Here is a 13716-nt window from a genome sequence, read left to right as displayed (position 1 = left end):
GCGTCTGGACTCCTGGGCTGGCTGTAGCAGCTTCCTGAACGGGACTGTTTTGTAGCACTAAAAGACGATGCTTTTTCCTGAGGAAGTCGACCATCCCCTTCCCTCCCTCACCCCCACACACACTCCCACAACACCCGCCCCCCTCCCTGTGGGCCTCCGAGATAGTGGACACACTAATCATACTATTACATTAATTGTCTTTTGGGTCACAGATGAGATTTGGGGTTAGAACACGGGAGTACCCGTGAGGTTCGGTGGTGTATTTGAATTGTACGTGATTGCATTGATAGTTGATTTGATATTGTTCTTTTCTAAATGATGTCCTCTTTTGATGAATGACGTGTGTGTCCACGCCCATCGTCTCATGGTGTGGTGTGAGGGAAGTGGTGCTGGGGATTGGGGGCAAAGGAGGGATGTTTGACGCTGGGAGGTTGTTTAGGACTCCTCTTGTCCTGCTTTCTTTTTGTTTGCCTCACTGTTTGTTGATGCTGCTCCCCCCAACGCAAGCCTCCTGCATCCATAAGGTGATCTCCTGCTGTGGTAACAGGCAGGAGTTGGAGTGAGGGGTTTTGGTGGCAGAAGCTACAGTCAGGTCAACGGGTGCACCTGCATGCTCTTTGTGTAAGATTCAAGTCTTGTTTGTGAATGCACAGCTCTCTGTAGAGAGGGAGGCTGGACAGCACCCTGTACAGAATTTTCAGCCCTAACACAACACAACTGATATATTAAATTGTGCGTGTTAGTTGTAATATTCAAATTTATACTGTTAGATTTACTTACTGTTGGCCCTCACCAGCAGCTTTATGATGGTTGAATCAGCCTTGTCTTAGCAATGAAAAGGTGTATGTAAATTAAGTTTCCACATACAGCTGCTGCACTTAAAGAGAGAAATGTTGGATTTTTCACTCTTCCCATTATTATAAATTATAAATTGGACATCACAAGTCTTTTGTTTCTTACCACAAACACTTTATCTATCAAACAACAAACCCATCGAATTGTATACTCACACGAAAGAATCCATAAGTTATGAGAATCTACTAGAATTCATATTTCCTATTGTGTTGAATAAGCTGTGGGTTTACATTAAATCTGATATATACACAGTCAAGAGGAAGAATATCTAAAATCTTTTAAACTGTCAAAAGCTCTAATTCTGAAGTTCTTTTGCATATATGGACATTCCTGTTCAGTGCATAGACCTGAGAACATAGATTTTCTGAGGTTGTTTTAAAACACTATGATGCAAATGAAAAGGAAGACCAATGATGAATAGATATCTGCCCTACAAACACAGAGATCAGACTATACCTTTTACAAGGCAAAGACGGACTCTTGCTACTTGATTGTACTTTTCTGACCCCTGCTGGCCCAGGTAGGAATTGGCGTAACCTTGGAAACTTTTAGATGGGATAAAACTTGACAGCTGAAGTTATGAGCATATAAACTGTGTTGAACAGTTAATCCTTGTTAAGGCATTGTATCCACAACACAGTTTGGACATGTACGCAGATTTTCAGTATTAATTACACATCTCAGGAATGCTAAGATCCAAACTCTTTATTTTAAAGCACAGTAACAACAACCAAAAAAACCATACAAAGATTACAACTGATCGTTGGGCAACAGCCAATTTATAAATGGTTGAATAAGGTAGGAAAAAACCCTGAGGTGTTTCTAGCACTGGAGCAGTGGGCCTTTCATGCCTTTAAATGACTGCTTAATTACAATATTCAAAACACAAGGACATGTCTTATTCTTGTTATTAACACAGCTTGGCAAATACTGTACAAAAGAGCTGTAGTAGGCTGTATTATCAGTCTAGGCTGTATTGCCTCTTTGAATTACCATAGCGACAATGAAGATATGGCACTGTATTGACAGATCGATAGATCGATAATGACAGTGATCATAACTGAGTATCAGAGCAAGCCGGTATGCAGTGTAACACATTACATGCTTTATAGATGTGAATGTTTGATTGGAACGTGAATAAAGAGTTGTATGAATTAGGTTCTCGAGCAGCATAGAGAGTGGCTGAAGCCAATAAATAAAATAACACCATGTAATTTTAATAGAGAAAATTTTTTAAAAAGGAACACGCTGACAACTTCTTCAATAACTTAGGATAGATATATGATTAACATCTGGTGGTGTGGGGTGGGGGAATATCTGTAAAATATAAATGGACCTCAGACACTCCACTCTTTACAAACCGAAATTTGAGTTCCACTTCGTAACTACCAAGCAATGATGACACAACATTAAAAAAAAAGAAAGAAAAAGAAACAGGCAAATACTCCAGAACAGCATTTCTCAACCCAGTCCTCCTGTATCGCACTGTTGTGGACCTGTTTGTTTTAGCTCATCTGCAGCCCACCTGCCTGTTGCTCAGCTGAGCAGCTGAATTCAAGCCTGTCTGGATAGAACCTTTAGAATAACATGCATGGGAAGGGTGACACTGGGACTGAAAACACTGCTCTAGTTTACAGGGGTGTCTAATACTGAAACAGCTTGGTCCACTTTCTTCAACTAACGGATGCACTCTAACCCGGTGAACATTTCAGTTCGCTCACAAAAACAGTTTAAAGATAAAGGACAGTCATGGAAAAGAGGTCAGAGGACAGGGACAAATGTGACTCTATTGTATGTCTCATGTGATATGTTTCATATTGGAAAAAAATTAATCTTTGGTCATGTATTGGGGTTCTTAAATGATGGCACACCCATTAGGAGAAGATATGTCATGTCTGGGGTCCTTACAGAAAAGTAAAAAGCCCTGAATGGTCAACATTCAAAATTAAGATTCAAAGCACAGATAAATGGGAAAAATATATACTAAAATATATACATACCAGTGGCACAAGCTTTTTTACTCTTGACTAGGCAATGTCATTGCAACAGTAAAATAATAGTAATAATAATCATATTTTGTTATGACATGGCATGGTCAAATCCCTAAAGTAAACTTATATGAATGTCCAGGAACAGAAAGGACATACAGTGTGTGCAACCAGGGCCTGTGTTTATGTGTGTATGTATGTATGTATATATATATATATATATATATATATATATCTGTGAGTGTGTGTACATGTGTGTTTGTGTGTGTGTGTACATGTGTGTAAGTGTGTGTGTTGGGCGGACCTGTGCATCCGTGTGTGTGTGTTTGCATGCCTGTGTGTGTGTCTGAGTATGCGCGCACACGTGTACATGCACGTGCGAGTGTGTGTCTGTTTATTTATGACTTTTTGAAATGTACCCCGTGGATTCTTGTGCATGCATCTCACTGAACCTCTGTGTTTGGATGTGTTTTTTGTTTTTTTTTTGACAACGTTAGCTCAGGACTGTAGCGGGTTGGCGGAAAGGTGTCAAAAAGGGGATTCAGTGCAGTTCAGTTTCAGTGGAACCCTCGCGGTCAGAGAAGATGTGGAGCTGAGCATGCTCAATGCCGTCATTGTGAAGGTCCTCCTGCTTCTGCAGCCCATGCAGTTTTAACACTAGCTCTTTAATGAAGACCTGAGAACAAAGCAGACTATTAGCAAAAGCACATCCTCTGCCTTACAGAGAGAAAATACACAGCGAGATCAGTAATTGTATGGTAACAACACACAACATGCAACTTTCAATGCCCAAAAATTTATATATTAGTGTATGAAAAATAAATATTTTTATAAAACTAAAAATAGTAATGAAATGACACTCAATGAGAAAACATTTTACTCTTTCCTACAAAAAAAGCTTTGTTTCTCTAGTTTTGTCAGTAGAGGGCAGTAGAACAAAGATTTCAGGTCACCACTCCATGCTGGGCAATCATGTACTCTTTATAAGGCAATCATAAAGCAGTTACTGAGCAAAAACATTTTGTGACTGAGTAATGCCTTGTTCAGTCTGGTGGTGTAAAGCTGTTTTTGAAGGTCAGAGTTGCAGTTTAAACTGGATGTTTTCTGTCTGAACGATTCTTGGCAAAATGCTAAAACAGAAGGGGGCGCAGCCTTCCTGACAGATGGGCTTTGTGCAGAAAGGGACAGACTAGCTTTGTTATACCATGTAGTGTTATTGTTCAGAGGAGTGTCAGTTACTGCCAGGCTGACAAGAAAGAGTGGATGGAGAAAGCAGAGAGAGAGAGAGAGAGAGAGAGAGAGAGAGGATTGAAAGAGTGATGTGAGGCATTTGTATGCTATTTGTAAGCATTTTGATCATAACAGTCAGGCGCTCAAAGTGGGAAAAAATGAATGTTAATTTCAGCTGACTGTCTCTACATTGGTCTCCATGATACATGCTCTGAGCCAAGAGGAAGAGATGTTCTCATACCTCTGTGTTGTTATTACAGGTGTGGAGAATATCCTGAAAAACCAAGAACGACAACAACAATAACTCAAAGTCAGTCAAATATCTCACCAGTGGCACCAATGTACACCAATGTATCACCAAAGTATCTACTCCCAACAAAAACTACATATACAGTTTGTGTGTGCGCGTGTGTGTGTGTGTGTGCGTGTGTGTGATCAAAATGCCTGGGTCATTTTGATCAGTTTCGTGATGGTGTAAGGCTATTTTTAGAGTGGGAGGCTCAGTCTTTTAAGTTACTTTGGGTTTTCTGCATGAATGATTCTGTGCTCAGTGAAGCAGGGGACTGTGTGGCATCTGTACCTGCAGTCTTTGTGCCCTCTCTTCATCACTGGGCAGGTCCAGCAGCTCGTCAATGTTCACCTCCTCGGGCATGTCCTCCTCCTGCAGAGAGAGGGGGTGACACACTCTCAAAGAAAAGAAAAGAAAAAAAAAAGTATACCACACATTCATTCATCACTCATTCATCTTAGCACTGGAGTGACATCAACATCTCAGCTAAAGGCAACAGTCCCTGGCCTGAGAACTCTTAGAACTAAGGTGTGTGTGCGACTCAAACCTCATTAAACAATAATCACACTGAGATGAACAGAAGTTCAAGATCAAGAAGAAGAGGAGGAAGAATTACAGTTCTATTCTTTAAATATACATGTAAAGCTGCATGTCACCACAAATAATTAGAGTGGCACTGAACTTTAATGAGGGTCACTGGTTAATCAAAGAGAGAGACGTTCCCAGGCAGTGTCCAAGGCTTAATGGGTCACGGACAGTGAAGACGTGATGTGCTCTCACTTGACTGACCATTAAAGATATCCATACAAGCCAGAATGTCTTACTATGCTGTATCTGAAGCCTACAGAGCAAAACGAGTACAGTTACGCAATCAGAGCTGCAGCTTCCCAATGCTGCTGCTCTACACTCCTGTCTGTGCGTACACACACACACACACACACACACACACACTCACACACAGACACCCACTGTGTCTTCCAAAGCCTCAAGCCTGTATGACAGCATTGTTCTTCCTCTTCAGTCAACAGCTGTCCATCCATGTCAGGGCAGCTGTCACTCACCATGCAGTACTAAATCTATTGTGCTGGTAATAAGATAAGTTAGTCCCGCCCCTTCCCTTTTGTTTTGATATCTTTGAAGGGATCAGACACAAACAGACACAACCCAAACATACACACAGCGGCACTGTGCAGTAAATGCTGATATTGTATATTAAAAGGCTTGCAATCCAGCATGCTGTTTACAGTCATTGTGGGTAAAATGCTGTGAGGATATTGAATAATGTAGGCGACTGAACTCCCTCCTTCGTCTGCAGGATTTCAGCCTGTGTAACAAAAACACAATCACAGTGATCTCACAGTTATTAGCACATTGCATAAGAATGACAAAAAGCCGTGTAAAGTAAACAGCAATTTTGAGGAATATGTGATTTAGGCTAATTCCATTTAATTTTATTCACCAATGAAGGGAAACACATTCTGTATGTTTGAAAATTCCCATGCAGCTCAGCAGCCGGTATTATGTGTGTGGAAAATTTTTTCATCTCCAAAATAAGAAACTGTTCTAGATGTGGCCATATGTGTATAATCCACTGCCTGTATTAAGAAATGATCCTTGAAATCTTTTTTTTTTCCACCCGATAACCTGAATTTGCTATTGACACACAAGTGGACTCATATTTGTTTTCATATTAAAGAGAAAACCCATGCAGAATGTAGTAATCCCTAAAACCCTCATGCTTGATGCACTGGCTAAGTACACGGTGCTGAAGGGATCACTTTAAATGGAAAAGGGCTGCAATTATGAGTGGTTATGATGGTTCTGCTTTAAGCCTTTGAATATTTTGTGTCTGCTTGCTCTTAATCTGATTTCACATACATACTGTGTCTCTGTGGGATCCTGCTGCTGTGAGTGATTGATACGGGTGACAGATGGGAGTCAGTTGCACATATCTTTGAGTGTTTTCCCACTTTTGTTCAGCGTTAAATTTGTGTCACTCACCTAACTGTGACTTTTTTTTAAAGTCAGCTGACCCATGAGAACTCAAAACTGCCTATGCTTTCGGGTAAATCATTAACAAACATCAAATCTGCACCTGTCAGTCAGTCCTCACCCTCTCTTATCCTGGCACAGCAAAACTAAGCACACCAATCTATTTTCATAACAAAGGTCAGCACAATTTTATCCAAACACAAGTAAAACTATGTGAAATCAAAACAGATTAAATAAGAAACGCCTTTGGGTAAACAAGACAGAACTAAAGTAGTTTAATGGTGCCAGTGCAGTGATGCCTACATGACATCACCTACCTCTCATCTGTCAGTCTATCTATCTATCTATCTATCTATCTATCTATCTATCTATCTATCTATCTATCTATCTATCTATCTATCTATCTATCTATCTATCTATCTGCTTCATCAACCAATACACTATAGAAACAGATATGTGTGTTACTCAATTACACATGATTTAACAACATTCAATGAAACCCTTCGCCCATGAGGTAGGATCACGTAGTAGATCTGAGGCAGTAATATCATTATTGAACTCTTATGCTGCAATGAAAATGATGGATCCTAAAAAGAAAAACAAAAGGAGATTTGTTCTGTTTTCACAATACCAGAATCCATGGTTGTGTTGTGCGTGAGCAGCGAATATCCAACAGGTCGGATGGAGGTCATTATGTGCCTGCTGACTCTCTGTTGGGTCTCCTGATAAGGTTAGTCAGAGCTACAGGGGAACGGGGTGTGGTGAGAGGACTTTATAAATCTCAAAAATACCAGTACACTGGAAAGGTCAATCAAAGCAAGATCCAAGCTGAATACCCTACAGGGGTGTCACTGACCTTTCTTTCAACTCCAAATGCCACTGAAGCACAGTTTCTACCAGACACGCACACACACACACACACGCCACACGCACACACACAATCACACACACGTGCACACACACACACACACATACATATACATGCACACTCACACACACATGCACATGCACACACACAAACACATGCGCACACACACACATACATACATGCACACGCATACACATACAGATACAGACACACGCATAGAGAAACATGCAGGTAGAAACATATAGCCACATGCACACACACACACACACACACACACACACGTGCACACACAAACTCATTTAAATACACTGGCGCGACTTTCTTCATTATTGAGATATTATATGTAAGTTCACACCTGCTGGTAGACCACTGAATTGTCACCTCAAGGAATCAAAGTTAAAAAAAAATGGCCTTAGTCACCGTCCATCCATCTGAAAGTAATGAGGGCTAAATTGTTGCCCTGGGGCATCTAATGATGCTAAACTGGGTGGAGTGATTCACCCACTGCTCTCCGTCCTCACAGGAAAGCAGGGGAAGGGTTCCAACTGAAACCACAACCAATCAACCAGCAGCATCAGCTGGAATCAGCAGCGCACTTTAGAACTGGCCAGAGCGGAAAGGAACAGGCAGTAGTTTCTCAAAGATCACTCCATAGCAATATGGTATGATGATAATTTATATTTGATAAGGTGCGATAAGTTTCTGCAGAGAAGTTTGAGTTAAATTGTAGAATTCTTAATAGAATTGTAGGTTTTTAAATGTGATGTAAATTTTTGAGCTGACATTGCATGTAATTTAAATTCCAGGACTGATCTATAGTGAGTTGTAATGCTATCCAGTTTGTCTTCTGTTTTACCTTTTCAGTGTAAATGACTGAAAATGCTAGAGAAGGGAAAATTTTTCTCCCTCTTGTGAGGGATGTTGATTTGCATTATTGATAGGTTCAGAGTCTTGTTTTGTGTCTATGTGTTATTTAATATGCTATTTTTTTATGCAGCAGCTCACTGTTAAACTACTGCTAATTCACTTCAACCCTAACTCTCTCTCTTGTTCCGCCTCTCTCTCTCCCCTCTCTCTCTTCGTGTATGTGTGTGTGTGTGTGTGTGTGTGTGTGTGTGTGTGTGGACATTTATCTAAAAGCTGCAGCATATCCATTCATCCATCTATCCCTCCACTGTCAATCCATCCATCCATCCATCCATCCATCCATCCATCCATTCACCACCATCATATCCACAATATCATGCTTCAGATTTCTTCCATGGTGATATGACTACTATTAAACTGATGATTAAGTATCAGAGAGACCAAAGTTTTTTCCAAATGTACAAACTCTAATCAAACCAGCACAACACCACACTACGAGTACAGAAAGACTATACAAACAGTGACCGTCATCTTCACTCTCTCGTTATGCCTAAATATAGATTCAGAGAGAATTCCTTAACATATAACACAGAAGTATGTTCCGTGTTCAAAGACATCATATGCAGAGTGAAGAGTCTGCATCTCTAATACACCTTACTCTTTCAAAGGCTCTCGCAGCATTTCTGTCCAATCAGATAAAAAAGATCAGTCCCTCAGTGCATTCGCTGTCCTCAGTGCTCTGTGAATTGTGACTCAACACTATGCCTTTCCACTCAAAGCTGCGGGGGAAAAAAACATTAGCAGTCACAATTCTCAGGCAGAATTTGTCGACTACAGATTAGAAAATGACGTTGCGAGGACTTGACGGTGCCTTGAGCATGTTGCTCTGTGAACACACATTGAGTTTGACATGTCGCTGCCTGTCAAGGTATGTTACATAATTGTACATCATGCATTTACTTAAAACAATGTCCCAATTTGTGTTGTAGAAAAAAGACAAATGGCTCTCTAAGGACTTGTATTTTAGTGTTAAAATGTGCAAATATCTTTCCAAATATTTATTAAAGTGGTCTTTCCTTTCTGTCTATTCTCTACCCCCCCCCCCTCGGTTTCTGTTTTACTACATCCTCTTCCACTCATTTGTCTCTCTCTCTCTCTCTCTCTCTCTCTCTTTCTCTCTTTCTCTCGTCTCTCGCTCTCTCTTTCTCTCTCTCTCTCTCCCCTGCCCTGCCTCATGCTCTCACACTCGCACTGTGCTGATATAAGCACTTTGCCCAGGGTTTTACTGTTCAGGAAAGCAGAGGGCTTTTGCGTAACCATTCTCCTGTCCTTATTCCTGTGTGGTCAGAATGAACACAAAGGTCCATTATCTGTGTCAACACCAACAGTCAGTATCATTAATAAAAGAACCTTATAGTCCATATCAGTCCATCACATAAACCATATGACTAAACACAAAAAAGCGTGAAATCAGACCTTCTGTTTTGATTTCATGTTAACATAAGTAACACGTGCTGGAAGCAACCAAATCAAGAGATTTGAGTGAAGTCACTGGTCACATCTTCAAAGCTAAACAAAGACATTTAAAAACCGAGAGAGCGTGGCCACACATGGCGGCAGACATGGGATTAAAGTCCCTGCTCTGCACACAAAGGCACACAGCAAAGCACATGTCAATGTTTTAATCTGGGGCTTTTGATTAAGCTTTGATAGAGCAGAAGAAGGAGACTAATGGCTTTGCTTAATAGTGCCTGTAAGGGGGAGTGTTTAGTCCAACAGGGAGGGATGTCAACACGGCTGTTGTGGGTCGGGGGCGGGGGGGAGATGGTGATGGTGGTGATGGGGTGTGTGTGTGTGTCTGTGTGGTGGTGGGGGGTCTTTTCTTTTGTGCTCAGTGGTGACATATGGGGTGTTCACTTCCACAGCCATCCAGATGCCCTCCCCCCTTCGCCCAGTCATATGGATCACCCCAGGAGACAGAGATATCATCAATCAATCAAGAGATCGTTAGCAGTAAAATCATAGGCATTGCACTTTGCTGTGGTTGGGGCTGGAGGCTGGAGATGGGTTGTGCCGGGAAATGAGGGGAAGAGGTCTCATTACCACCCTGGTAAGGTCTGCCCTCTCTCTGTCGTCTCATGTTCACACACACACACACACACACGTAAACCACATGATAACTGATTCAAGACAAATTGTAATATTTGTCTCTGTTAAATTAACTCTGAGAGTGTTTATATTATCCCCTACTGGCACAGGCTGATAGCATCTGCCAAGACCCCCCCCCCCCCCATACAAGGAACAAGGAATTTTTATTAGACCATAATTCATAAGGAGAAATGATCCTCCCTTTTCTCTTTGTTTCTCACTGTTTAGATTCTGATGAAAAACAAAAAGGTCAAGCAGTGTCTCTTTTAACTGAACCCATACAAACACCATTCAGATCTACATGAAAAGAACACGATTGCTTTGAATGGCTGAAGACAATGTGAGTCTAAATTACATGACTAAAAGACTGCAATATCTATACTCTCTTTTGTATAGATATTTGCCTGAAGCTTTAAGTACGTTCTAATCAGCGGTTGATATACTACAGTGGTAAACGTGCTGAAGGTATAGTGGGTAATTGTCCATGTGTACAGGCTAGGTATACAGTACAGTAGTTTTAGCGACATTGACTATCTATCTTATGTACATACACAACCATGCAAGATGAATGGTTTAATCCTGTCCTTGGCCACGTTTGTAACAAGTCTACAAAGTGTTAATAAAATTAGAGTTTCGAAACATTCGACTGTTTCAAACCACATAGGAAAATTCAAGAATTTAATCATTGTTTCCTGTAATAGTCACAACGGAGTCACACCCTCAAACCCATCTTTCCAAATCCCTTTTCCTCACATCCATCACCACATGCAAACATGTAAAGCCCGTTTCAGGGCCACCAAACACACATCAGCACATTCCACACAAGCCCCGATCCAGACCGATTGTATTTGTTATTTTTCAGACGGCTGACTGGTTTCGTCTCTCTGCTGTCCATGTAAGGCAACAGACACTCCGGCCACAATCATAGCTTCGTCTGACAGCACTCAGAAAACTGGTCCCAGATCTTTCCCATGTGTCCCCATGAGGATCGGGCGCCCTTTCTTCCTCGGAAACAAAACTCTCTCCTTTCCCAATGCCCAAAAACTAACAACACCATCGCGCCACAGCCGTCGCAACACAGAGAGTTGCTTATGTAAGAGAGATCCATGTCCCTTTTCCGTTATTCCAGCAGACAGACTGACTGATTGACTGACTGATTGGTTGATTACGTTTATCTGAAACCTGAATCAAAATGAAATATAGCCAATAGAGACACAATGTATTTACAATAGCCTGCACATAAATAAAGTTTGTGTGTTAAGGATACAACAGTAAAGTCAGAGGGAGACATTCTTTACTCATGGCTTTGACACTAAAAATTCTGAGAGTGAAAAGGAGGAGAACGGTCGTTACAATAACCTTCACCCTGGGGTTTCTTAAATAGATGATTGTGAGTTATGATCAACCTTTGTTCGTGAAAAACCAAAGCGATAATCAGTCATACTACACCAAAGTAAAAGGAATGAAAATAAATATATGTAGGGCAATATAATTACAGGACAATACCATGATATTGTTGTACTGAACGGATAACTTAATCAAATATTTGTTTTACATGCTTTTGTTTCGGTGACACAATACGCGCTTTGGTTTAGGAGTGATTCCCCATACACTGAGAACACGAAGATCACACATACTATTAAAAACAGTAACGTCTCTGTTGGCTAAAACACGTAGTCTATGTCAAGAGTGTAGAGAAACGGAAAAATTTAGGCAACGCCTCAAAATGCTTTCGCAGAAACACCGTTATCTACCCCTGCACCGCACACCTGCCTCGGACCAAAAAAAAAAAAAAGAGAGACATGCCCCTTTAACAATACGTATTTACACGTGGATGGTTCTAGAGTTCGCCTAGCTTTATCTAAACGCCTGGACAACACTTTAATAATGTTATAGGCATTAAATAATATCAAATTATTTGTTGCTGCATTATACAGATTGTCAATACAAAACGGACGGATGCGGCACGGCGCAGTGAAAGGCAGCGTCCTCAGCCCCGACCAGTCACCGATCTTTAATCATCTGGATAAAGTGGCCACGCACGAACCATTAAAATGACTTGTGATTTAACGTAATTTAAAGTATGTATTAAAATAACTTAATCGTCTAATTAAATAGCAAATCCTCACGGTTTTACAGTGAAATATACTGCACTCACCCTGCCCAGGTACAGCTCGTCAAGCCCAGAATCTATCCACTTCTCCACGTCCAAGCGCCTCTGGAGTTCTTTTCTGTTATATTTCACAGTAACTCGGGCTTGTCTCTTCTGTACAGCAAGCCCGGGTTCTCGACCCGCACCTCTGTTTGGCGAGTGGACTTTACTGTTGTATCGCCTCCCTACCCGGTTAGCAGCCATATCCTTTTTGACTGACACACAAGTGTACATAAATGACTAAGAGCTTCTAAGTGCTGCGTTAAGCGCGCACGAGGACACCCAGGATTGCCAAAGACAGAGAAGGGCAGGGTCCTAGCGCTATTCTGATGGAGTGATTGCTTGCCAAGGTCTCAGAACGAGGGGGCAGGACTCGACAGTGCCTGCCCCAACGGAGGCTCCTGGCATTGGTCCTCTGTGGAACGTCCCCTCCCCCCGCCCCCAAAGATATCCAGTCATAATGTGAAAGTCACTTTGTACCAAATATGTTTAGTTCAGTTGGCAGAACTTGGCTCGGAGAGGTTTTTTTCCTCTCAGGATGCCAATTCTTTTTAAAATACAGTTTATTTCTAGGTATGGTATCTTATTAATGTTTCTGAATTTGTGATTAAAAGGCTCTGAGGTTATGACCAAGAACCATGGAGAGTTTTGTCAGGAATGAATGATGTGATTTGCTGTCAGTGTGCATTCACCCACTGTTAAAAATACACAGTTGAGAAAAAGAAAACGCGCGGTTCTCATTGCTCTGGTTCCTGATTCTTAATGTTGCAGATGTGATGTGCACATACTGTGGACAGTGGTGAACAGGACGCATTGGCAAGCCACACTGCTGTACAAAATCAGCAGATATGCCTTGCTACTAATGCTGGCACTCAAAGGCTAATCTTTATGAGTTTCAAAACACCATTGGGCAAAACTCATGAAAATACATGGTAGCCATCTGACACACTGTGTCTCCCAGTTAGTCTAAAGTCTAAACTGAAATTGTTTGTCTGTGATAAAACCATCTGGTCTATGCTCCATTTAATTACCAGTAATAAATACAATTGGAATTATTTTGTATGTGTGTATCTTGAAGATTGAAGGTAATCACACGGGTTTGTGCTGTTTGACTGAGGACCATTCATATGGACCATATGAGTGTGGTGTACTCAAATATGACAAAAATTTATTTTTGTAGACAGATTTTACATTGTAGTAGCTGAATGTTAAATGCTATCCCTCATTAAGACACAAATAAACAAAACAGGTCAAACAAACCAAAAACAAACACTATACCTTCATATATTGCCATTTGAATTTTCTTAAATGTGATATTTGTCTCTGA

The 13716-nt window shown here is 41.0% G+C and overlaps 1 protein-coding gene across 1 annotated transcript; it reads right to left on the bottom strand.

Moving 5' to 3' along the window:
- Positions 1-3384: 3384 nt before the first annotated feature.
- ppp1r14ab (protein phosphatase 1, regulatory (inhibitor) subunit 14Ab) lies at positions 3385-12593 on the bottom strand. The gene is made up of 4 exons (XM_030778642.1): positions 12396-12593; positions 4654-4734; positions 4315-4347; positions 3385-3519 (listed from the first exon to the last, which is right to left on the bottom strand). Exons 1-4 carry the CDS (start codon positions 12591-12593, stop codon positions 3385-3387), a joined length of 447 nt encoding a protein of 148 aa, XP_030634502.1.
- Positions 12594-13716: the final 1123 nt, after the last annotated feature.

Source organism: Chanos chanos, chromosome 6 (assembly GCF_902362185.1).
Source record: "Chanos chanos chromosome 6, fChaCha1.1, whole genome shotgun sequence".
NCBI classification, from domain to species: domain Eukaryota; kingdom Metazoa; phylum Chordata; class Actinopteri; order Gonorynchiformes; family Chanidae; genus Chanos; species Chanos chanos.
Note: the sequence above shows the minus strand (reverse complement) of the source record. Positions and strands in the feature narration are given on the sequence as shown.